The sequence below is a fragment of the Paramormyrops kingsleyae genome, chromosome 20, assembly GCF_048594095.1.
Source record: "Paramormyrops kingsleyae isolate MSU_618 chromosome 20, PKINGS_0.4, whole genome shotgun sequence".
Taxonomy (NCBI): domain Eukaryota; kingdom Metazoa; phylum Chordata; class Actinopteri; order Osteoglossiformes; family Mormyridae; genus Paramormyrops; species Paramormyrops kingsleyae.
The window spans coordinates 22,244,227-22,267,970 of NC_132816.1; the positions used below are offsets into that span (position 1 = coordinate 22,244,227).

General features: G+C 50.4%; 2 protein-coding genes and 1 long non-coding RNA gene across 10 annotated transcripts; 1 reads left to right on the forward strand and 2 right to left on the reverse strand.

Annotated features, from left to right (window-relative positions):
- Nucleotides 1-916: 916 nt before the first annotated feature.
- LOC111848487 (group XIIB secretory phospholipase A2-like protein) lies at nt 917-10,045 on the reverse strand. Of its 2 annotated transcripts, XM_072703345.1 has the most exons (10): nt 9,796-9,964; nt 8,841-8,951; nt 8,044-8,078; nt 6,162-7,144; nt 4,729-4,790; nt 3,853-3,991; nt 3,266-3,706; nt 2,031-2,119; nt 1,789-1,954; nt 917-1,306 (listed from the first exon to the last, which is right to left on the reverse strand). In XM_072703345.1, the coding sequence occupies exons 7-10, from the start codon at nt 3,504-3,506 to the stop codon at nt 1,188-1,190; spliced, it is 615 nt and encodes a 204-aa protein (XP_072559446.1). In that variant the 5' UTR covers nt 3,507-3,706; nt 3,853-3,991; nt 4,729-4,790; nt 6,162-7,144; nt 8,044-8,078; nt 8,841-8,951; nt 9,796-9,964; the 3' UTR covers nt 917-1,187. The 2 variants fall into 2 exon arrangements, 1 of the variants encoding a protein (XP_072559446.1); XR_011984307.1 differs by lacking the exons at nt 917-1,306; nt 1,789-1,954; nt 2,031-2,119; ... (1 more) ...; nt 3,853-3,991; nt 4,729-4,790 and adding an exon at nt 9,971-10,045 and having other exon boundaries at nt 5,919-7,144; nt 9,796-9,827.
- LOC111848459 (uncharacterized) lies at nt 10,044-18,256 on the forward strand. 6 transcript variants are annotated; one of them, XM_072703342.1, is made up of 11 exons: nt 10,044-10,163; nt 10,765-10,866; nt 11,365-11,497; nt 11,714-11,897; nt 13,579-13,670; nt 14,150-14,263; nt 14,341-14,460; nt 14,983-15,087; nt 15,926-16,077; nt 16,222-16,355; nt 16,734-18,256. In XM_072703342.1, exons 2-11 carry the CDS (start codon nt 10,781-10,783, stop codon nt 17,591-17,593), a joined length of 1,980 nt encoding a protein of 659 aa, XP_072559443.1. In that variant the 5' UTR covers nt 10,044-10,163; nt 10,765-10,780; the 3' UTR covers nt 17,594-18,256. The 6 variants fall into 6 exon arrangements, with proteins under 6 accessions (XP_072559443.1, XP_072559441.1, XP_072559445.1 ...); XM_072703340.1 differs by lacking the exon at nt 10,044-10,163 and adding an exon at nt 10,218-10,318 and having other exon boundaries at nt 11,717-11,897; XM_072703339.1 differs by lacking the exon at nt 10,044-10,163 and adding an exon at nt 10,219-10,318.
- Nucleotides 18,257-18,974: 718 nt separating this feature from the next.
- Nucleotides 18,975-23,117, reverse strand: LOC140581247 (uncharacterized). 2 transcript variants are annotated; one of them, XR_011984308.1, is made up of 3 exons: nt 23,045-23,117; nt 21,887-22,059; nt 18,975-19,170 (listed from the first exon to the last, which is right to left on the reverse strand). It is a non-coding gene; the product is annotated as an uncharacterized lncRNA (long non-coding RNA). The 2 variants fall into 2 exon arrangements; XR_011984309.1 differs by having other exon boundaries at nt 23,035-23,115.
- Nucleotides 23,118-23,744: the final 627 nt, after the last annotated feature.

The following is a 23,744-nucleotide window of genomic DNA, read 5'->3' on the forward strand; positions in this document are numbered from 1 at the left end:
GTATGTGCACTCCGAGATAAGATGTGTGGATTTCCCAGTGAGATGTTCCACTACATTGATCATTTGAACTCTTGAACTTTTGAAGCATCAGACTCAGAGATTACTCCATGAAACAGGAGATGTGGCTTGTACACTCTGTCCTTTGCACTACTGGCCTGATATGTAGTATCTTGTAAACAAAATAATCAAGTATGTGATTCGGGTGCAGGGGTGCAAGTCCATTTTGAGTTTCAAGGTTAGAAGTTCCTTATATTCCCCTAAGCTGAATCTGATACGAATCCAACATGACCAGATGAGAAGAGCTTTACACTTGCAGCAGCTTAGAGACACCAATCCACCAATGGACTGAGGGAGGACAGACAGACGGACTGGCCATACAGCCAATCAGAGGCAGGACTCAAAACCCTGGCAGTGTGAGGCACCAGTACATCCCATTGAGCCAATGGGTGGATTTACGGCAGTGGAAATGTATTCAATCTGTCACATTGTCACAACCAAAATAAGTGACTCTGCAGTGATATCACAGAAGTGACTCTGCAGTGACATTACAGTGTTCCGCCTTTTCCAGAGTGGGTTAGAGAGGGGCAGGTTTGTTGTTTCTGGGGCTTCACTGAGGATGTCACTTTGCCCCCCAGTGCAGAGACCCCAGTCCTCTGGGCCCCATGCAAAAGCGTGGCTGGAGCGGTGTTGACCACCCCCACGAGGGTTAGCGCTTAGCGGCCGTCTTTATGCACACCGTCATCCTTAGTGATTATGGTCTTGTTACTAAACCTCCTTCACCTCTCTGAGTCGACTCTTTAAAATGTTTTATATTTGCTACGTTTCAGAGTAAAACATTTTAAATATTTTCGGGAATCTTGTCTCCACAGTGTGGTCCCATTCTGGCATATAAAGAAACATTCAAAAAACAGTTAAAAACATTAAGAATCGCATTTAATACAATAAAGAGTTCAATCGCATCATAAAGGCTTGAGTCAAACCAGCACCTCTAATGGAACAAAATATTTATATATATATACACTTTATAACTTATAATAACTTTTAATATGATTCTTCACTAATACAAACAATAATAATATTCTGTGGGCTTGGAGTCAGCAGAGCAGGTCATTACATCGCGTCACAGCCCATGATGATTGGTGACGTCCCTCTACTTCAGCGCCCCCTGCTGGACCTCGCCCTTCCCCTCACAGCTCATCCTTCTCCTCGCCCACGCAGATACACGCTGCCCTCTGGCTGTTCATGAAGGGTTTGCAGCCCAGTGTCCACACGGTGTTGAACAATGTGTCTGCGACCGTTTCACAAGCTGAAATGAAATTAAAAATGAAATAAAATGACAGCGAAATGAAATTAAAAGGAAATGAAACAGGAAAGTGGGACAATGACTCGACGAAACTGCATTTTCACGCACTTAATGTGACCAATGACCAGCAATAGATTTCCTTAGCTCAGGTGATGTAATACAAGTAACATATAAAGGCAGCTCTTGACTGAACGTAAGTAATCTGTTCTACATGTAAGTCAAATTCCACGTAAGTCAGATTTACCTTCCCGCATCTTAGAGCTATAAACACATAAGCCAAAAATATACTAGTAATACATGCAAAAGACATAAATGAAAAGTATAAATGTACTTGCAGATGTCTGTTCCCTTTTGGCTTTAGCACTCCTGTATTCTCTGTGTATCTCAGATATTTTTTGTATAAGTCCTGATTTATTACGTTGATCTTACGTAAGTTGAGAGCTGCCTGTATTGAGGGCCAGTGAGGTATGAATGAGGGCGCTGACCTTCAACCTTTGACACAAAGCCCAGGCTCTTCTTGAGGTCAGAGCAGATGGAGTGCAGGCACCAGCGGAATTTGGAGTCACAGCGGTACTTGTTGGAGCCGCAGGTGTCGTAACACAGGTCCAACTGATTGCAGCAGCGCGTCATGGCTGGGATGCCTAAGTCCAGCTGGAGAGATCCACACGCATGGGTTATGGCACGGACACACATGCACATGCGTGTACGTGTGTGTGAGGATACGCACCCCATCAGGCAGTGGGAGGCCTAGAAAGTAGGAGCTGCAGCCATTAGGTTCGGGAGTTTGATAGTCTGGGCGAGGAAGAGGAGCCTTGCCTAGCAGAGTCAGAATCAAAGTCATAGTTAGAATCAGAGTCAGGGTTAGAATCAGAGGCAGAATCAGAGTCTCTATTGCCATGAGACCAAAGCCAATGAAAATCTTTGTTGCCAGACAAGCTACATCTCTACATGTTGGACATAACATGTATCACATCACACACAGCGGGAGAGGAAGGCGTCCCATGACCACATCCTCATGGTGCCATCATGCGTTTCTCACAGAAGCTGCCCCCCCGACTTTGTCAGTTTGCATGTGACAAACCGGGGCAGCACACCAGAGCGTGACTGATGGTGACATCATCTGAGTGTCCCAGCCCAACATGCCAGGACACACAGAAAGCAGGTGTGCACAGGTGACATGTGTGGAGAGGTGACATGTGTCATACCCCGACACACAAAGACGACGCACTTAAGGCCTGATTTGGCTCCCTAGTGACCAGTTCATGGGGCGCCCAGTCAGCTGGGCCAGGCCAGAATTCACCGGGAGGAGATGACGCTGTCGGTGTACTGAGTGGGTTAGAGCCACCGTCACGCCTTGATTAAGGTCCAGCCGCATTAATCAGATCAGATCGGCTGTCTCTGCCCATGAAACATCAGTGCCTCTGTAGGCATGGAGCTGGCTGTGTGTGTGATGGAGGTCTGGCAAATGAAAAGTAAATCCAGTAAATCCTTCTTGATTCTCAGATCTTCAAATGAAGATGCAGTTAACACCAGTGAAATGTCCTTTTACAGCCAGTAACTGGTATATCGGCTCAGCCACCAGCTACCTCAGCACCTCTCCGAAGACCCAGACCAGAAAAACATCCATCAACAAAGCAGTTGCTAGCATATCACACCTATACACACCAGTTTAGCGAGTTTCCACAACTCAGAGAGCAGCAAATCACATCATCAGTATTCCATACATTACTGGCCATTATATCATTGCTACAAGCCAGTGACCGAAAAATAAACCACCTTTCTACACTCCAGTGACTTTAATACCTTATCTGTACACACCAATCTACCGTGATGATTCTGATGATGAATAAATAGGTAATTTCTCCGTAATACTCCTAGTCAGCACATAGGGGGCAAGCTTGCGCTGCGCCCTGATACTAAGAAACTCTGCTTTGCAGCACTGTAACACGGCCCCCCGCTCACCGTATCGACAGCGGTACTGACACACCCCATCCCGGCCTCCCAGTAGCTCCAGCATAGAGTCGAAGTAGCCATTGACGGCCTCAAAGCTGCCCCGGATGGTGTCCAGGCCCCAGTCGGTGTCGGGGTCTTCGCCCTGCGTCTCGTTCAGCTGCACGACAACGGGCTCAGGCTCCTGGGCGAGGACAGTCCCGAGGGAGAGGGAGAGGGAGAGGGAGAGCGTCAGCAGGAGTACGGGCGGCATGGCGAGGCGGCGCAACAGGCAGGGAGGAGGAAGAGGGCACAGACACGTCGCTGTTCCTCGCTGAGGAGAGACTGAAGGCCGCCGCCTCGCTCACGCAGCCTGCCTCTACGCTCCCGCCGGACTTTGGCCGCTGACAGCAGGAGCAGCCAGATCACAGAGGCCTCCAGAGTGGAGGAGCGAAGGTCGACGCAGAACACGACCTGGCGGGCAGGAAGAGACACACATATGACGGCACACACGTACAGGCGTGGCTGTAAATGTAACGTTACAAATATTCCCTGACCTGGAAATAATAACAGTAACAATTGATACTTTACTAATCCCTATGGAGAAATTCTCTTCTCACCTCCCCCAACTTGTTCTCTGTAGATGAGAGTAAGCTGTCTGTGAAGGGCAGCCACCCGTAGCGGCATCCAGGGAGCTGGGGGTTAAGGGCCTTGCTCAAGGACCCGCAGACGTGCCGAGGTTGGGCTCAAACCAGCAACCTTCAGATCACAGGTACAGAACCATAGTGCATTGAGCCACATACCACCCCAAAGAATCAGGTCTTAGGAAAACTTGTGAACTTGCTCTCCTAAAATGGTTCAAATTTTTTTCTGTACTTTTAATACACTACATTAAGCCTCTCTGCTACCCCCCAGTGGTGCCAACAGAACACTGCGCTCCACTCCACTCTTGTGCAATTCATGAGCTCATCCCAGGCAGTAAGTCAATATGATGACAAAATGTTAAGAGAAAACACTTCTGGTCAGAGCGCTTAAGGCCAATGGGAGTCCAGGCAGGGCTGTCACGCGTTTTAATTTCCCTGAAAAGTTCAGTACAGTGGGGTTAAGTTGCTGCAAATTCCTGAAAACCAAGCACCCAGTATTGCAGCAAGTTTCCCCTGGTAAAGCAATGGGATCTGATGGAGTGTCAGCAAGACGCCCCTGGTAACTGCCAGGGGCGTCGTTAGGTGCCGTCATTTGGCGCTATAGGCGGGGTATTTAACCACGATGTCATTATTGAAAAAAGTCAAACCCCAGGAAAACTCGACTGTTGATCTTTTCAATTGCTAGAAACTCCCCTGGTAATGGCAGGTATATGCTCTGACATGTTCAACACCAGTGAGCCAGAATTTGGACAGGGCAAGATAGGAGGAGGGAGAACATACGCAAAACATAAAGGCAAACTCCTCTGATTCACGTGGATAGGGAACCGACACAAGAGGACAATGTTCACTTACAATGTCTGCTAGTGTCGGAGAAACATCGTTTCCGAAGCCACCGGGAGTGGGACTATCGCGCTCTGTCAGTCAAAGCATGAACAAATAAGGTTACCAATTGGGAATTCGTCATTTGATTCATAGGGCCCCGGGCCTGAGCAGATACTCTCACACATATAGCAAGAAAAGAGACAGACACAGGGAGAGGGCACCATAACCTGGGCTGATACCTGGCAGATGAAATTTAACACAGATAAATGTAAGGTAACCCATGCAGGGAGCAGAAATATAAAGTACAGATATTTTATGGGTTCCACTGAAATAAAGGTAGCTGATGAGAAAGATCTGTGTGCATGTTGATGCTTCCATGTCCCAATCTCGCCAGTGTGGGGAAGCAATAAAAAAGGCCAATATGATGTTGGGTTATATCTCTAGGTGTGTGGGGTTTAAGTCAAGGGAGGTGATGTTACATTTATATAATTCCTTGGTAAGACCCCACCTAGAATATTGTGTGCAGGTTTGGTCACCATATCTTAAGAAGGACATTGCTGCCTTAGAAAAGGTGCAACAGAGGGCTACGAGAATGATTCCTGGAATGTCTTATGAGGAGAGGTTAGCTGAGCTGAATCTGTTTAGCCTTGAGCAAAGGAAACTAAGGGGGGACATGATCCAGGTCTATAAGATTCTAACGGGTCTAGATGCTGTTCAGCCAAATGGCTACTTTAATATTAGTTTAAACTAGAATTCGTGGCCATAGGTGGAAATTAGCAGGAGAACATTTTTAAATGAATTTGAGAGTATGGAATAGTCTTCCTGCTAGTGTAGCGCAAGCTAAAACCCTGGGTTCCTTTAAATCAGAGCTAGATATGATTTTAACAACTCTGAGCTATTAAGTTCTCCCCAAACGAGCTTGATGGGCCGTATGACCTCCTCTCGTTTGTAAATTTCTTATGCTCTTAAATTTTATTTGTTTAAAAAGGTCATAAAGGAATTAAGGTAAATGGGAACGATACATTGGACAGCACCACCTTCCCCTGCACCCCCAAAATTAGACCTGATTTCATATAGGTAAGAGCCATAGGCATAACACAAACCTAAAGGATTACATCAGCTTCTAATCTACTCAGATTCATTACAGTACCTCTCCTGGAATAGAAACAAGTATGTAGCGTAGTGAATGTAGTGGAAATCATAAGACTATGGAGTCAGGCTGATAAGTAGCATGGCTTCATTGCAATAAAGAAAAAGATTTCATCAAAGAATATTCTTAATGTAATGGAATCAGAACAATTCATCCACCATCCGCATGTTGTGTGCATTACAGAGTAACATGGTGTTTATAAAATGGGTACAAAAGCGTTTCAGAATCATCAGAAAGCAAAGCCGCAGGATACGAAGATATTAACATATTTATTATGAGAATAAGAATTAAATGTTTTAAAATCCTGATTCACCTTGGTTATGTGTATTTCTCCAGGTTAATTAGGGGAAATGTTGCTGTTATATCTGATTACTGCTCCTTAACTTCAAAATGCACGTTATCATAAATCACCCCCATCCATGTGCCCTGTTCAGTGAGCTCCTGCAACTCTCCACTGCTCTTCATCTTCTTAATTTTAGCAGTAAAAGGAACCTGACAGTTTTCCTGCTTGTTGACTACTAATTTAACAGTTATCGTTTTATGAGGTGGGATGGTGACCTCCGTCTCTTCCCCCAAGGTGATGGATTTCTGTTTCGTGGAGCTGGTGCCGTACGATCCTGAGTATGAGACTGAGATGGCTGCTCCTATTAATTCACAATCAAAAGACACAGTGGAACTCAAACCCCAAGCGTGATTCCAAGTGGTTGTTTCAGACTCAGTTTTCGTCCACGACATATTAAACTTGTGCTTCTGTTCCACGCTACTACTGTTTGTGTAGGTTTCTTTCTTCACCACAATTGGTTTTTCGATCAGTGCAGAGACATTTTTGAAGTCCACAGAGATGATCTCAAACTCAGGACTGACGATGTCTCCGATACTTGGGGTAAATTCACAAAACTGGTCTGGCCCGTCCTTGGCAACTTCGATGTGTCCACGGGTAATGAGAGTCAGAAATCTACCATTCTCAGCTTTAAACAAAACGTTCTCACCTTTCCTGAAAACTTCAAATTCACAATATAAGTCAGGGGGATTCTTAGCTGCCTCAATAAAGTCAATCCCGCTTCTGTGAAATCGACTGAGGTATACCCCTCTCATATCTGTCATACGAACTTTATGGTGTCCAACCTTTTCTATGAGGAACTTGCACAAATTGTCTTTTGAGTCCTTCCAGCACTCAATAGGATATATTCCATTCCGGTGGATCGAGCTCCAGTATTTGCCATTGAGAGCCATCAGAGCCACTCCCTCTTCTGCCCCAATGAAGGCTTCAAGTGGACCGAAACCAGCGAAAATTGCCTGAAACAAAAAATGCACATTTGTACAAAGGGCCTATATATAGGTAATTAAAGTAATACAGCAGTGACAATTGGTGATCAGGAGTTAACAATATTGTTAAATGTGCATATTCAACGTTCTGTGAAACAAAAATAGAGTAACCTCTATTGTAAAATAAAGGGAAGGTTATTGACTGACAACAGCTTACATCATAAACTACATAAAAACGCATGAAAATATGACATTGAGCGTCTAACTAACAGAATGTACCACATAGTATATAATAAAATAATATTTTAATAGATCAAAAGATGAACATGCACACTGCACATATGCAGTGCTGGACAGTTATACCAGCACAGGTGATTCGCTAATAATGTGGCATCGCTGTCGCAGGAAAGGGGTGCACTGTTATTGTAAATGTGTTTTTGTTGTTGTTGTTCCTGTTCTTTTGGAGGAGGGGGGGTCTCCCTAGGGAGCAGAAGGACTGATGATGATCGGGGGACAGTGAAGACCCCGAACCTGGGGCTTGGTGCCACCAAGGGGGGGACATTTGGGGGCCGTTCTCTCTCCCTCGGTGGTCTGTACATTTGGAGTTTGGAGTGAATGGATCTGTAAGGAGTGGCTGTGACTGACAGCAGTGATTATTAGCAAACGCTTCAGTAATTATAGGGTCTGATTTACTAGCACCTGGAATTAGACCACAGCTAATCAAAATGAAACACAGACTATGCATTTATATCATATCCAATGTGGTCTGTGTGGATGAAAGAAGCGACAGAATATCAGGCAATAAACCTACAAAATATTAAAATGTATAGAGTGATCAATGCATGAAAAACGTATCAGGAAATGCAAAATTTAAATGTAATAAAAAAACAAGAGACTAGGAGTTATTGTGACAAAGAAACACAGCTCACCATTCTGTGCTTCAGAAATGATCTTTTCCTGTGCCCTGAAATTCAAATATGATTCATGAATGCAAATATACTTTCTGTACAGAATTAGTTATGAAACAAGGACACAAAAAGACACTGTAATGGATGCCGGACCACAGCAGGGCAGACACACAGCAGGCCATGTAGAGCTGTCCTTACCTGACCACAGCAGGGCAGACACACAGCAGGCCATGTAGAGCTGTCCTTACCTGACCACAGCAGGGCAGACACACAGCTGGCCATGTAGGGCTGTCCTTACCTGACCACAGCAGGGCAGACACACAGCAGGCCATGCAGAGCTGTCCTTACCTGACCACAGCAGGGCAGACACACAGCAGGCCATGTAGCGCTGACCACAGCAGGGCGGACACACAGCAGGCCATGTAGAGCTGTCCTTACCTGACCACAGCAGGGCAGACACACAGCAGGCCATGTAGGGCTGTCCTTACTTGACCACAGCAGGGCAGACACACAGCAGGCCACGCAGAGCTGTCCTTACCTGACCACAGCAGGGCAGACACACAGCAGGCCATGTAGTGCTGACCACAGCAGGACGGACACACAGCAGGCCATGTAGAGCTGTCCTTACCTGACCACAGCAGGGCAGACACACAGCAGGCCATGTAGGGCTGTCCTTACCTGACCACAGCAGGGCAGACACACAGCAGGCCATGCAGAGCTGTCCTTACCTGACCACAGCAGGGCAGACACACAGCAGGCCATGCAGAGCTGACCACAGCAGGGCAGACACACAGCAGGCCATGTAGAGCTGTCCTTACCTGCACTCGCTTCTGCTGTCTCTCTCCAAAGGAGTGGAGCTTATTTTTGGTGATGAGCTCCCACTGCCAGTGCTTCCTTGTGAAGATGGTGGAACGGCTGAAGTTCAGAATCTGGCCAAAGACAGAAGGTGATCAGTGGACTTGTGGCTGTAGATGATGCTTCCTTCAGGTATTAAAAGGAATTATCAAATGTGTTCTTTACTTTATATTTCTATAATACTATGTTAAATTAAAAAAACAGAATACCGTATCCTTTTCAGAAATGACATATTAATTATTTTCATCATTCTGATTGACCAGATGTGTTTTTGATTGACAGATCCACGGGGTCGTGTTCCGTTATACTCAGTGCTTGAAGTGGGAAAAAAATAAGTGCAGGAACTCTAATTTTCCGACATTTGTGCGGTGAAAAAAAAATCAAGTCTTTAGGATGTGTTGGTTCAAACACTATTTTAATTTAATCATTCTTCCAAGCAATAACCTATAGGCATAGATTACTTTTTTCTAATTCAGAAATGTAATACTGAAAAACCATTAAAACAACATGTAGTCTTTTATCGGTCTTGTGATATTGTCTATTCTCGGGCCACTGTCGCTGCGTCGGATCAGTTTCAGTAAGTACCGGAACGCAGAAAAAAGTGGCGGAACCCAAAAGACGAAAATATAGAAGTTCCGGAACTGCGTTCCGCTGCGTTCCGGCCCACTTCAAGCACTGGTTATACTGATATGACAGATGTGCTTAACAGACAGGGTTACGTGGGTGTGTGTGTCGTTATGCTGTTATGACCGATAGGCCAAAGATGAAAGTGGAAGCAGATGTCACCAAAGCGGTTTCAATAATCTTTAAGAAAATAAAAATACACTATCTGTATTTCTTAATGTACTATTTTTAAATACGTTTTAAGGAATAATAAAACTTTTACCAGGATGAATTTAAACTCATACACGTACAGACCTTCTGTAACGGGGGTCAGGCCACAGTCACACCTTTTTAAAAAGAAGAAAACTTCAACTCTTTATAATTAACCAATAAGTTTATAGCATTTAACCAACAAACTTTTAGGAAGAAATATCCTCAACCCATGTCCATGGCATGCTCTGGCTGAAATAAGTTGTGCCCCGTTACTTACCCTCGCTCGCCATGTTGCGCATGCGCATACAGACACGACCCCCACACAGCATTCCTTTTACCTTTAACCTTTAACCGCCTACAAAATGACGTCAGACTTGTGGAAAATCTTGTGCGACCTAAATATACACGCATGGGTTCTTTCAAAAGATCTGTGCAACCATTCTTAGCGGCTATCATGTAGAATTTGACCGGTAAATAAAAACAAATTTAAAAAATAAAGGATAAGATTTGAATTGTAATTCATTACTGTCCCTGAGGCTCCAATCTGAACCGTTATTACCGTAATGGGCGCCGCAGGGGCGCCAGGCCAGATCGATAACGCTCACAAATCTACTGCAGGGAGAAAGTTTGTATTTCCTTTTCCTGATTAATATACATTTTAATAAGGTGAAATCTGGGGCATTTTAACTTTGAGAAATAATTACCAAGATAATTATCAGTGCCTCCACTTCCACCAGTTCAAATGCCCCAACCCGGAAGTAAAAGGCGAGGAAACGGGATTCTGTGTTCAGGTTCATTACCCGGAACTGTAACTGGTGATTTACTACAAAATACCCAATATGTTCTGGTATTTTTCATTACATCTGTGAGAAGTTTCAGTCCGGTTTATCGCTGAAGGTACCACAGCGGTGTCTGTGCTTTTCAGCCAGTGTGATTCACGATTCACGGCGATAGACAGATAACAAATATTATGAGAGTTTCCGTGAACGAATGATTTTTATCGCTAGCCATGGTTTAGCTTTGGGCATTACATATAACGCGACAGGCAACTGTCCGTGACTGTACTCGTAGAAGCCATTCTGCAAGCATGGACTTCGCAAGCCTGTTCTCCAGACCCCCAGACTGCGTAGATCCCATGAGCCCCTCGCACCCGCAGCCCGCAGCGGTATTAAGGTGATGCCCTTTCTCTTATCATCGGGGTTAATCCATTTAAAATAGGCTGTTTAAGGCAACTAGTATCTTGAAAGATCGAGCGGTTTTCTGATATAGACTCAGGTTAAGTCAGCCGCTTGGATATGTATATTGTGTTATATTTTTAGTCATTTTACAGATCCGTGGAACATTTACCATTTTAAATTAATGTAAAGATAAACTACACCACTCCTAGCGATTCTGGCTTCTGGTGGTGTGTCATCAGCAAATCTCCATCTCTTCAGACGGATATTGGCTTTAACGTCCTGTGCGTATTTTATTACGTGCGCTCCCAGCGTTGCGTACGCAATCTGAGAATTTCGCGCATTTATTTACTCTGCGTCATTTCGATTGTCCTTCTGTCTCATGCATCATGTTGTGCAGTATTTTTATAACTGAGTTTTTGCGCACATTTCACATTTTTTTTTATTCAAAAGCTCGAACTAATTTTAAAAATACTATTTCGACCTTCACTTTAAGAAATGAGGTGTGTCAGCGGGTTGGAATTAAAAGGAAGAGGGGAAAACAGGGGAAGAGAGAAGATGAGAAAGGCAACACGGCTGAAGAAATTGCCCCTCAGATGAAGAACGATGAGGGCAGATCGGTGTCACAGGTGAGATGTCTTCTGACGCCTTTGGTCGCCTGGCCTGGCGTCACACTTTGGCACAGTGTGGCCCCGTTGTAGGTCCCGTGGTGGCTGTACCACTGTGGAGGTTATTTTCAGGGGCCTGGGTGGGGTGTATCTGTGGTGTATAATGCCGGAGGAGGGGGGAGGGGCCCTAAGAGCAGGATTGGCACACAGTGTCAGTACACAGTGTCCTACTCGCAGCAGGATGAACCGCAGCACGGAGCCGACCGCCGCAGGCAGCGCCACAGCTACCAGGAGGAGCTGGAGCAATATCGCAGGATTCAGGTGGAGGTGTCGGGACCAGGCCAGCACCAGGAGCCGCACCAGGACAGATGGGAAGAGGAGAACGTGCAGAGGCCTGACGGTGGGGGCCAAGCTAGAGAGGGTGAGGAGCCGAGGCAGTGCTGGACAGGGCGGGGGCAGAGGTGGGACCAGACAGGGCGGGGGTAGAGGCCGGGCGGGGAACGGACAGGACAGGGCGGGGCGGGGAACGGACAGGGCGGGGCGGGGAACGGACAGGACAGGGCGGGGCGGGGGCAGAGGCGGGACAGGGCGGGGGCAGAGGCGGGACAGGACAGGGTGGGGCAGAGGCGGGGCAGAGGCAGGGCGGGGAACGGACAGGACAGGGCGGGGCAGAGGCAGGGCGGGGAACGGACAGGGCGGGGCGGGGGCAGAGGCGGGACCAGACAGGGCGGGGGCAGAGGCAGGGCTGGGAACGGACAGGACAGGGCGGGGCGGGGGCAGAGGCGGGACAGGACAGGGCGGGGGCAGAGGCAGGCCGGGGAACGGACAGGGCGGGGCGGGGGCAGAGGCGGGACCAGACAGGGTGGGGGCAGAGGCAGGGTGGGGAACAGACAGGACAGGGCGGGGGCAGAGGCGAGACCAGACGGTGGGGGCAGAGGCGGGACCGGACAGGGCGGGGACCGGCCAGGGCGGGGATCGGACAGGACAGGGCGGGGGCAGAGGCGGGACCAGACAGGGTGGGGGCAGAGGCGGGACCAGACAGGGCGGGGGCAGAGGCGGGACCAGACAGGGCGGGGCAGAGGCGGGACCAGACAGGGCGGGGGCAGATGCGGGGCGGGACAGGACAGGGCGGGGGCAGAGGCAGGCCGGGGAATGGACAGGGCGGGGATCGGACAGGACAGGGCGGGGGCAGAGGCAGGGCTGGGAACGGACAGGGCGGGGTCGGGGGCAGAGGCGGGACAGGGCGGGGGCAGAGGCAGGCCGGGGAACGGACAGGGCAGGGCGGGGCGGGGGCAGAGGCGGGACCAGACAGGGTGGGGGCAGAGGCAGGGTGGGGAACAGACAGGACGGGGCGGGGGCAGAGGCGAGACCAGACGGTGGGGGCAGAGGCGGGACCGGACAGGGCGGGGACCGGCCAGGGCGGGGATCGGACAGGACAGGGCGGGGGCAGAGGCGGGACCAGACAGGGTGGGGGCAGAGGCGGGACCAGACAGGGCGGGGGCAGAGGCAGGGCGGGGGCAGGGCAGGGCGGGGGCAGAGGCGAGACCAGACGGTGGGGGCAGAGGCGGGACCGGACAGGGCGGGGACCGGACAGGGCGGGGACCGGACAGGGCGGGGATCGGACAGGGCGGGGCGGGGGCAGAGGCGGGATCAGACAGGGTGGGGGCAGAGGCGGGACCAGACAGGGCGGGGGCAGAGGCAGGGCGGGGAACAGACAGGACAGGGCGGGGGCAGAGGCAGAGGCAGGCCGGGGACCAGACAGGGTGGGGACCGGACAGGGCGGGGATCGGACTGGACAGGGCGGGGGCAGAGGCGGGACCAGACAGGGTGGGGGCAGAGGCGGGACCAGACAGGGCGGGGGCAGAGGCAGGGCGGGGAACAGACAGGACAGGGCGGGGGCAGAGGCAGGCCGGGGACTGGACTGGGTGGGGCCGGACGGGGGGGGGGGGGCAGACAGTGTCTGGTTGCTGTGTCTGAAGTGAGAGGTTTTGAGCCATTAGTGAGACTAAGCCTGCAAAGAGGCAGGGGGGAGGCTGACTGGGTCACATCAGGCTGTATTATACAGACATTCTAACCAACAAGCTTCTGTGGCCATTTTACAGGCCCCGGCCAGGGGGGGCAGGGCATGAAGAAGAAGAAGAAAAAGAAGAAGAAGAAAAAGGGGGGAGCTCAGCATGGCAGCTGTCATCAGAAGGTGTGTCACTGGAGGGGGGGCTTGAGGCCACTCTCTCACTCTGCTCAGTCTGTCTCCGTGGAGATGGTCCTTAATGTATGCCGCGCTCTCTCTTCTTTTCGTTCTCTCTCTCCCTCTGTCTCCCCCTCTCCAACCTGCTCCATCCTTTCCTCTTTATTTCCCTCCCTCTCCCTTTCCTCACTCCACCCCCCTCTCTCACTATCTCTCTCCCTCTGTGTCTTTCCTTCTCTCCCTCTCATCCTTTCACCCTCTTTCCCTCCCTCTCTCCATCCCTCTCCCCATCCCCTTCTCTCTCTTACATCTTTCTGCCTCTCTGTCTCTTTCCCTCCCTCTCTCCATCCCCTTCTCTCTCTCACCACCCCCCCCCTTTCCCGCTGCATCCTTTCCTCGACTTTTCCTACCTTGCTCTCTCTTTCCCTCTCTCTCTATCCCTCTCTCCATCCCTCCTTCTCTCTCCCCCTTTCTCTGTCACCCCCCAGCCCCCAGGCTTTGTGAAGAAGCCCTTCATGTCACAGGAGTTCATCAGCCAACATGCCATGGAGCACAGAGGCCGCCTCATCTGCAAATATTTCCTGGGTGGGCGCTGCCTCAAGGTGAGAGCCTCGCAGGGGGTGCGGAGGGGAGGCGAAGGAAGGAGGCGCCCGGCCTGACTCACTTGCGTCTCCTGCAGGAGGACCAGTGTAAATTCGAGCATGAGCTGGTGATCCTGGACAAGAAACTAGAATTGTGCAAGTACTACGTGCAGGGTTACTGCACTAAGGGAGAGAGCTGCATCTACATGCACAATATCCTCTGTGGCTGCCGGCCCCGGGTTCAAAATGCCAGCCCCAGCTGACCCAAGTACCAAATATCGACTTTGTGAAGTTGATTATATTTATACATTTGCATATGTGCACGCACACACACATACATACATATGTTTGTATTTATATCTTTGTGGGGACTCTCCATTCATTTCTATGGGCAAAACTCTAATCCTAACTATGACAACCATAACCCCTACCCAGCCCTAACCTTAACCATAAGTAACCAGACAGATTACAAGACTTTTAGCATTTTGATTGCAGCCACAGATTTTTATGAAATTGAATTTTCCTTTGTGGGGACCAAAAAAAATGGTCCCCACAAACTCAACATAACAGGTTTGTATCACATTTTGGGGACATTTGGTCCCCACAATGTAATGTACACCTGGACCGCACACGCACACACACACTGGTAAATGTCATGTATGTTTATTATTGTATCTTTACTGTATTATTATTATCTTTGCTGTGGCCTGTTTGCCTCCTTGACCCTCGAGTCACATGACTACCCCTGTAAGTTCTTCCACACGAATACAAAATGCTATCAAGGGGAGCACTGCAAGTTCTCCCACGATCCTCTGACAGAGACCACCAGACCTTTGCTGGAGAAGGTCAGTCCCTTTAAATGCTGCTTGGCTGATGGGGGCGGGGGGTGTCAGACATAAACGCTGTCAGATTGATTCAGGGATCAACTGTTCATCTGTTAAATAGGGAAAGACTCTCTGTGTAGGTGACTGGTTTGTCTGGAACGGGACTGTTGTTCAGGGCTTGAAGGGTGAACATTGTTGTTCATTAGAAATACATGTAGAGTAAATTAGCTGCTTCTGTGTCCTTCGCTGCACTTCCTGATTACGCAGTAATCTTGCTGTATTACTGTAACACACACTGCACTGTCTTCCTGATTATGCAGTAATCTTGCTGTATTACTGTAACACACACTGCACTGTCTTCCTTCGTCCTGATTACACAGTAAACTTGCTGTATTACTGTAACACACACTGCACTGTCTTCCGTCTTCCTGATTACGCAGTAATCCTGCTGTATTACTGTAACACACACTGCACTGTCTTCCGTCTTCCTGATTACGCAGTGATCCTGCTGTATTACTGTAAAACACACTGCACTGTCTTCCGTCTTCCTGATTACGCAGTGATCCTGCTGTATTACTGTAAAACACACTGCACTGTCTTCCGTCTTCCTGATTACGCAGTGATCCTGCTGTATTACTGTAACACACACTGCACTGTCTTCCGTCTTCCTGATTACGCAGTGATCCTGCTGTATTACTGTAACACACACTGCACTGTCTTCCGTCTTCCTGATTACGCAGTGATCCTGCTGCACTGACTTTATCTCCTGGTTTGCGTCATTTTGCTTCTCACCTGAGCTGAGCGAGGTCTCCTCCTCTCTGTTGCACCCAGTTACCTTTGGCCCACTCTCCCCATTCAGGTCCTGAACAAAAGCGAGGTGCGTGTGGCGAATGCAGAGCCAGAGAGGTGTGAAGACAGGCCGTCCTCTGTAGAGGCCCCCGCCACACTGCCCGGCACCTGCCCCACACCGGACCTGGGCTTCAGGTTGCCACCTTCTCCTTTTAGACCTACGTATGTTTTTCTTATGGATTGACCTGGCAGCTGAGCCCCGCCCACCTGCTGACGCTCACTTCCCGTCATGTGACTTCCTGTGTTCCTGAGCGCAGGTGGGCTTCACCCCTCTGTGGTTAATCTCTCATGTCTTCCAATACCCAGGTTCTACAGCTCCTCTCTTCCGGATCACAGACTCCAGGCACCTCGGGCTTCAGGGACCGCTGTGGATGGCCAGCACGTGAGCGCCCCCTGCGGGAGCAGCTCCAGGGCCCAGGCAGCTCCGCCCCAACAGAGAGGTGAGTCTCACTGGCCGGGCTCCCAGGACACATCACCCATGGCCATCATCGCTGGGTAAATTCACAGGGCACCATTTGCTGATATGAGCTCAGACCTGTAGTTCTACAGAATGTCACCCTGCACCTGGATTGTAGCAGTTTTGTAGAAGAGAAGAATTTCAAGTTTTTCTTTTGTCATATACATTCAGAAGAACATGGTTAAAATGTTAGAGCTTCCCTGATGGAATGTTCCGGGAGGGTTAGGGTTAGTGGGATGTTAATGACGGTGTGCAGCACCATGCACAGGGAGTGTTGGACAGATGGAGGAGGAGGTGTGGAAGGGTGGGTGTGTGGGTGGGTGTCGCGTTTCATTTTTTTGCAATTGCTCTGGCTCTGCAGATGTGCCGCTCCGCTTTGGGGACGGTCCCCCGCACAGTGGGGTGTCCCCGCGGCAGGAGGAGCTCTCTAAAGGCCAGGAGCTGAGGGACACCCCCACTGAGATCCCTCTCAGGCCATTGCCTGGCTCGACCCCCCGGGACCCCCGGCCGCCGGGCACCGCTTCCGCCCCTGTTGCCTTGTCCTGCCCGGCCTTCGCCCGCCAGCTAGGGTGGCCTCATGAAGACTGTACCGCCACCTACCTGCCAGCTGTCGTCACTGCGCTCTCTGATCCTCCAAAGGATGTCCCCCCGGAGGAGGTCGAGCACCTCACCGCATCCCCTGTTGTTCTGACCCCGCCTCCTCCCATCGCACACGCTTTGTCTTTGACTCTGCCTCCTCCAGCCACACCCCCTGTCTCTCTGACCTCGCCTTTCACAGCCACGCCCCCTGTCTGTTTTACCCTGCCTCCCACAGCCACACCCCCTGTCTCTCTGACCTCGCCTTTCACAGCCACGCCCCCTGTCTGTTTTACCCTGCCTCCCACAGCCATGCCCCCTGTCTCTCTGACCCCGCCTCTCACAACCACACCCCCTGTCTCTCTGACCCTGCCTCCCGCAGCCACGCCCCCTGTCTCTTTCACCCCGCCTTCCCCCACCGTGCCCCCTGTTTCTCTGTCCCCGCCTCCCCCTGCCGCACCCCCTGCGGGAGGTGACCAGGCCCCCGCGGTACACAACCTGCCGGTCCGGGTGCTGATGCCTTGGAGCCGGGCGGCCCCGGCCAGCAGGCTGCCGGAGCCGGCCCAGGTGGGGCACAGCAGCCTCTTTCGGGACATCTTTAACATGCCACTTCCCTTGCTGTCTGCCAGCGACTGGCCTCTCTAGCGGGAATAAGCCGCCCTGCGCAGCAAAACCTTCACTGTGCTTCAGATTTTATTTTAATTACTGGCAGCGGCTAATTAATCACTCTTGGACATTTTTAATTTGTGGCAAATTGCCTCAGACTCCCCATCCTGTCAGCGCCCCTCAGAATGGCTGGGAAACACTAACAGTTGGATTTTAAAAGTGACCCACCCCCCCTTCAGAAGCAGCAGTGTGTTCCTGCTGCAGGAAAGGGGCCTTAGCGGCCGAGCGACCCCCCCCCCCCCCCAAAGTAGCCACTTTGTCAGGCATGAAATGAAGCCTGTAGTGGTCCTGTTGTGGCTTTTAAAAAATGTTTATCAAATGAAACCGATTTTTTTCCCTTTGTGTATCATAATTTTACCATGACTGTGACTGGCTTACTCTTGTTTTGTTTATTATTAGTTATACTTATTTGTCCATTTTCATCATTTGCTTTTTAAGGTGATTACAGAGGGAGCTAAAGCATCCATTTTGCCTTTAAATACTCCCCCTGTGATTTAATGTAAACTGCATGTGCACCATCCAAAGCACAGTGTTCGGTGGACAACTGTAGCGCGATTCATTAATGATAATTTACAGTGTATTATGCTGAATATGCAAATACCTGAAATATGTGTGAGTAACAAATAAAACTGAGTTACTGGATGAGGTTATTATATTATGTTTTTAAGTGATTTTTTTTCCACAAACCAGCTAACGTGGCGTTATCAGCGCCGTCATGTTCGACATCCTGATGTTTTCTCGCAGCTGGCTGCGATTTCGTTTCTGGGTTCATACGCGGAGCGTGAGGGTGGACAGAGTGAATCCAGAGGACATTGCGGGGGGGCTGCCGGCGATAAGTTAGCTCGCTCGCCCGGATCTTTGCACTTTCAGGCTATTTGGTATTTCAAAACCAGGTGCGATCACATTAATCAATGTGCGTGACCGGAATTGCTCACTGCATGTCCCATGTACTTGTTGGTAAATCTAAGTAGCAGTGTAGGCCTATAAAATAGTATATTAATATGACAGACAAATTTGAAGAATGTGTGATTGCTTCCCTGCTCAAACTAGGTCAGTCCCACTGTGGCGGCATAATCGATATGGGCGTGGTCATGCGGAAATGACAAACCAGCAAGTGTTACCCAGACGACGAGCCCAGCGCACATGGATGACACGTCTGTCTATTTTTGCTGTTTATGGGCTCTAATGAAATGTCTTACATGCCCTTTAACTACAGCATTATATTAAGTATTTTTTCTTCAGAAATAGATAAAAAAATACTGGGCAAAGATCTGCTGCTGAAGCCCCGGTGTTGTGATCAGGACTAGTTCCAGTACAGACACAAAATTGTCAGAGGCTTTTGGCAAAGGAGCTGTTTGAATGAAGTTTAGAGAGTCCTTTATCACTTTTAATCAATAACATTAGCAAAGTGAGGTAAGGCGTCTATTTTTCAAATTTCGACTTGTGTGTCGGGGTCCAGCGCTGACGTGTTCGGTGGCCGTCCTGAGATGGGGTGACTTGATTTCTCTCCAATGAATGCAGGCCCTGAAGACTGGTACTGTCTCTGACTGAAACCTCTGAAACAATGGAGATGCCCAACCAACAGATGGGCTTCACGATTCTCCCGCTGACACTACAGAAAGCTCTGAGACTGCAAACATGTCCATTAGAAAGACCGAGGAAAGACAATGTGGGAGAATACTGAAAAAGGCTGCACGTGAACTGTGATCTGCAACAACAAGAGTGCAACAGTGTATCACAACAAGACGATCTGGGAAAGGGCAGCTCAGCAAATTATGACCTCAGAAGACCCCTGCCTCTGAAACGAGCGCGAGAAGAGAGTTTGCCATGTGCAAGAAGTCACTTCTGGTTTTCATCACCCAGAAATCCATTCATGTGTGGACAATGGTGAATCTTTTAGCCAATTAAAGACCCTGAAACAGCATCAGCTCATCCACAAAATGGAAAAATTAAATCTAACTTTCCTTCCTATGGCAAGACTTTTAATCACTTAGGAAGCTTAATACAATATCAGCAAATTTCACAGGAGAGAAATCTTGTACCTGCTGTGAGTGTGGAAGGAGTGTTTGGCAAAAAGACACCTTGGGGGGAAAACGTCCCATCTTATGGTGAAGGTGGTGAATAAGCTTTGGTCTTTTAGAAATTTGAAATGCTCCTAAGAGCGAACATACGGGGAAGAAACCATATGTTTTTATGTCCCGTGCTCTGTGCTCTGTCTTGGGCTGATACCCTGCCCAGCGTGTCCCCTGCCCTGTGCCCTGTGTTGGGCTGATACCCTGCCCAGCGTGTCCCCTGCCCTGTGCCCTGTGTTGGGCTGATACCCTGCCCAGCGTGTCCCCTGCCCTGTGCCCTGTGTTGGGCTGATACCCTGCCCAGCGTGTCCCCTGCCCTGTGCCCTGTGTTGGGATGATGCCCTGCCCAGCGTGTCCCCTGCCCGGTGCCCTGTGTTGGGATGATACCCTGCCCAGCGTGTCCCCTGCCCGGTGCCCTGTGTTGGGATGATGCCCTGCCCAGCGTGTCCCCTGCCTGGTGCCCTGTCTTGGGCTGATGCCCTGCCCAGCGTGTCCCCTGCCCTGTGCCCTGTGTTGGGCTGATACCCTGCCCAGCGTGTCCCCTGCCCTGTGCCCTGTGTTGGGCTGATGCCCTGCCCAGCGTTTCCCCTGCCTGGTGCCCTGTGTTGGGATGATGCCCTGCCCAGCGTGTCCCCTGCCTGGTGCCCTGTCTTGGGCTGATGCCCTGCCCAGCGTGTCCCCTGCCCTGTGCCCTGTCTTGGGCTGATGCCCTGCCCAGCGTGTCCCCTGCCCTGTGCCCTGTCTTGGGCTGATGCCCTGCCCAGCGTGTCCCCTGCCCTGTGCCCTGTCTTGGGCTGATGCCCTGCCCAGCGTGTCCCCTGCCCTGTGCCCTGTCTTGGGCTGATGCCCTGCCCAGCGTGTCCCCTGCCCTGTGCCCTGTCTTGGGCTGATGCCCTGCCCAGCGTGTCCCCTGCCCTGTGCCCTGTCTTGGGCTGATGCCCTGCCCAGCGTGTCCCCTGCCTGGTGCCCTGTGTTGGGCTGATACCCTGCCCAGCGTGTCCCCTGCCCTGTGCCCTGTGTTGGGCTGATACCCTGCTCAGAGTGTCCCCTGCCCTGTGCCCTGCGTTGGGCTGATACCCTGCCCAGTGTGTCCCCTGTGTTGGGCTGATACCCTGCTGAGCATTTCCCCTGCCTGGTGCCCTGTGTTGGGCTGATACCCTGCCGAGCATGCCCCCTGCCTGGTGCCCTGTGTTGGGCTGATGCCCTGCCCAGCATGTCCCCTGCTCTGTCCTCCCTGCTGCCTGAGATAAGCTTCAGGCCCTTCCCGCTCCATTTATGTTTCACGATGTATAGTTTACAATACTTCAGATTTACACCCCATGGTGGCAGTATAACACATGATTTATATTATATTCATTAAGTTGTCTTTGAAACATCCATTATAACCTGCTATCTGAGCTTTAGGTTAGAATAGAAAGCATATCATTATCTAACAGTGAATGATATGCATCTTATTTTTATTTATAGTAAATACTTTTAGTGACATTACAGAAAAAATACAGCACAGTGTAGCTGATATAGCTAATGTGCAATAAAATCAAACTGGGATACTGAATATCTGAGTGGGAATCGGTCCGATCAGCCAAAATAGGCTGGTTTGAAGTGGTCATCAGAACAGTTTTATCTTCAGTCATGAATGCTAATAGGCAGAGTTTATTCCTGTTCGATTTTGGTTATATGGCTTCAGTGATTGTAACGTAAAATATGAGTGTTTGTATTCTTCCACCATACCCCCCCCCCCCCCCCCCCCCCCCCCGAGCCTCTCTGCGCTCCTCACACAGCAGCACTGCTTTGCACTGCGCTCTTGCAGATGAAGTAGGGCAGGCTGATCCAGTGCTCTGTCAGGCCGGCATTTTCCGCCTGCTGCCTCTTGTACTAGTCTGGGCCCAAGACCCGCCTGATGAAGCTTTTATGCACAGGGAAGTGGACCAGAGAACTGGAGCCCTGAGGACGACCCCCCCCCGGGTGATTACTCCGTCGCCCACAAGCATGATGAGGCAGGGAACAGTAACAGGATTAACAAGCGCAGAAGCAAAATGCTAAAGCTGTGGCCATTTTAGCTGCTTCACTGCCTATGTCACCAGATACTGTAGGAGGCGCCACTGGGCCCTATTACCACCAAGATAACCTGGTTTTGGTTAGTGCTGCCTACAAAGTAGTCTGACTGCTGCTGGTGTTATTACTGAAAACCACTGCTCACCACAGTAAAAAGTGTCCAGCATGATGATTAGTGCAGAACGTCAGACGCAGAGGGTAGCTGCTTCCAGACCTGCTGCAGATGATGCAGGTAGCCTGTGACTCGTTAACAGCTGTGAGATGTTTCAGCAGAAGGCAGCTTGGCGTGGTTCCTGTCTTCAGTGTGCTCACAGGCTTCTGTATGACAGCATAAAAAAGCCGTTTTTTACAGCATGCAAAGGCGGCATCTGAGAAAACCCTCTGATGCAGTCATTTCATGCCAGACCACAACACTGAGAATAATGACAGAATGCTGGAGTCTTTAGTGCTTTCTCTGTGACAGAGACAGACAGCTGCCGCGCAGTGATCCCCAGTTATTAAGAGAAACACAAGCACTGGAAAACCGCATTCGTCTGGAAAGGATCCACCGGAAACACCTTTATTTGTGATTACAAAACATATTAGTCAGAAACTTTTCCATGTGAAAGCAAAGTGATAAATGAGCCTTTGGTGCATGTTACAGACAATTTGGCACAAACTGAGTGGGTCATTTAAAAACAGGAACACTGGCACACTGCTCTGAAAGTCCTCTCCGGATTCAACACACTGACATCATATATGGCTTCAAGTGTGGGGCGTAACCAAGAGCAGGGGAGATTGTGCATTATGTTTGGGGTCAGATACTTAGAAAACAAAACAAAGCAAAAACATAACGGCTGGTTTCTAGGCGATTACTGAAACAGGGATCGATTTTCAAGGCTGGCGTTGCATTAAAGATGGTAATAAATGAATGAACTGAAATTAAGCGGAAGTGTCGTCTGTTTCAATGGGGTTTTAGGCACCTGCTGGGACTGACTGTACAAATTAGAGGAACGCATTAGAGGTGCTCGGAGATTTCTGACCCTTGTGTTAACGAGGCACGTTATATTTTCATAATTAATCCCCGCGTTGGTGCTTTGGAGCCGTAATCATAATGAAACAGGACAAGCTCTAAAGAGGCAGACTGATACACCGCACAGCATTACAGGGCCCCTTTCATCTGTCGTCTTTGGAACCTTTTTCTTGTTATTTCGGTCCAGCCTCTTCTAAACAGCTTAGAGTATTAACCGTCACAGCTGGACGTTTCACAGAAACGATCCATCATCAAACAAGACTACAGGCCGCAGCGCTCACTGAGTTTTACCGCAGTCTGTGTCTGTGCTCTGCTCCGCCGAAGCCATGGCTGCCGCTCACCAAGCAGGCGCTGAGTGACACGCACGAGGACACGCAGACGCCTCAGCCCGTCGGACGAGTGACACGCGCGAGCACACGCAGGCGCCTCGACACGCCGGACGAGTGACACGCGTGAGGACACGCAGACGCCTCAGCCCGCCGGACGAGTGACACGCGCGAGCGCACTCAGGCGCCTCGACCCGCCGGACGAGTGACACGCGCGAGGACACGCAGACGCCTCAGCCCGCCGGACGAGTGACACGCGCGAGCACACGCAGGCGCCTCGACACGCCGGACGAGTGACACGCGCGAGGACACGCAGACGCCTCAGCCCGCCGGACGAGTGACACGCGCGAGCGCACTCAGGCGCCTCGACCCGCCGGACGAGTGACACGCGCGAGGACACGCAGGCGCCTCGACCCACCGGACGAGTGACACGCGCGAGCACACGCAGGCGCCTCCACCCGCCGGGCGAGTGACACGCGCGAGGACACGCAGACGCCTCAGCCCGCCGGACGAGTGACACGCGCGAGCACACGCAGGCGCCTCGACCCACCGGACGAGTGACACGCGCGAGCACACGCAGGCGCCTCCACCCGCCGGGCGAGTGACACGCGCGAGGACACGCAGACGCCTCAGCCCGCCGGACAAGTGAGACGCACGAGCACAAG

Excerpts from the sequence above, each read along its gene's own strand:
- LOC111848487 (XM_072703345.1), bottom strand. The coding sequence starts at position 3,506 with ATGCCGCCCGTACTCCTGCTGACGCTCTCCCTCTCCCTCTCCCTCTCC. Across the intron at positions 2,120-3,265 it reads TCAGTACCGCTGTCGATACG|GCAAGGCTCCTCTTCCTCGC; the intron begins GTGAGCGGGGGG and ends TGACTCTGCTAG. Across the intron at positions 1,307-1,788 it reads CTTTGTGTCAAAGGTTGAAG|CTTGTGAAACGGTCGCAGAC; the intron begins GTCAGCGCCCTC and ends ATTTCATTTCAG.
- LOC111848459 (XM_072703339.1), top strand. The coding sequence starts at position 10,257 with ATGGGCGCCGCAGGGGCGCCAGGCCAGATCGATAACGCTCACAAATCT. Across the intron at positions 10,319-10,764 it reads AAATCTACTGCAGGGAGAAA|AAGCCATTCTGCAAGCATGG; the intron begins GTTTGTATTTCC and ends CTGTACTCGTAG. Across the intron at positions 14,461-14,982 it reads GCATCTACATGCACAATATC|TACCCCTGTAAGTTCTTCCA; the intron begins CTCTGTGGCTGC and ends GAGTCACATGAC.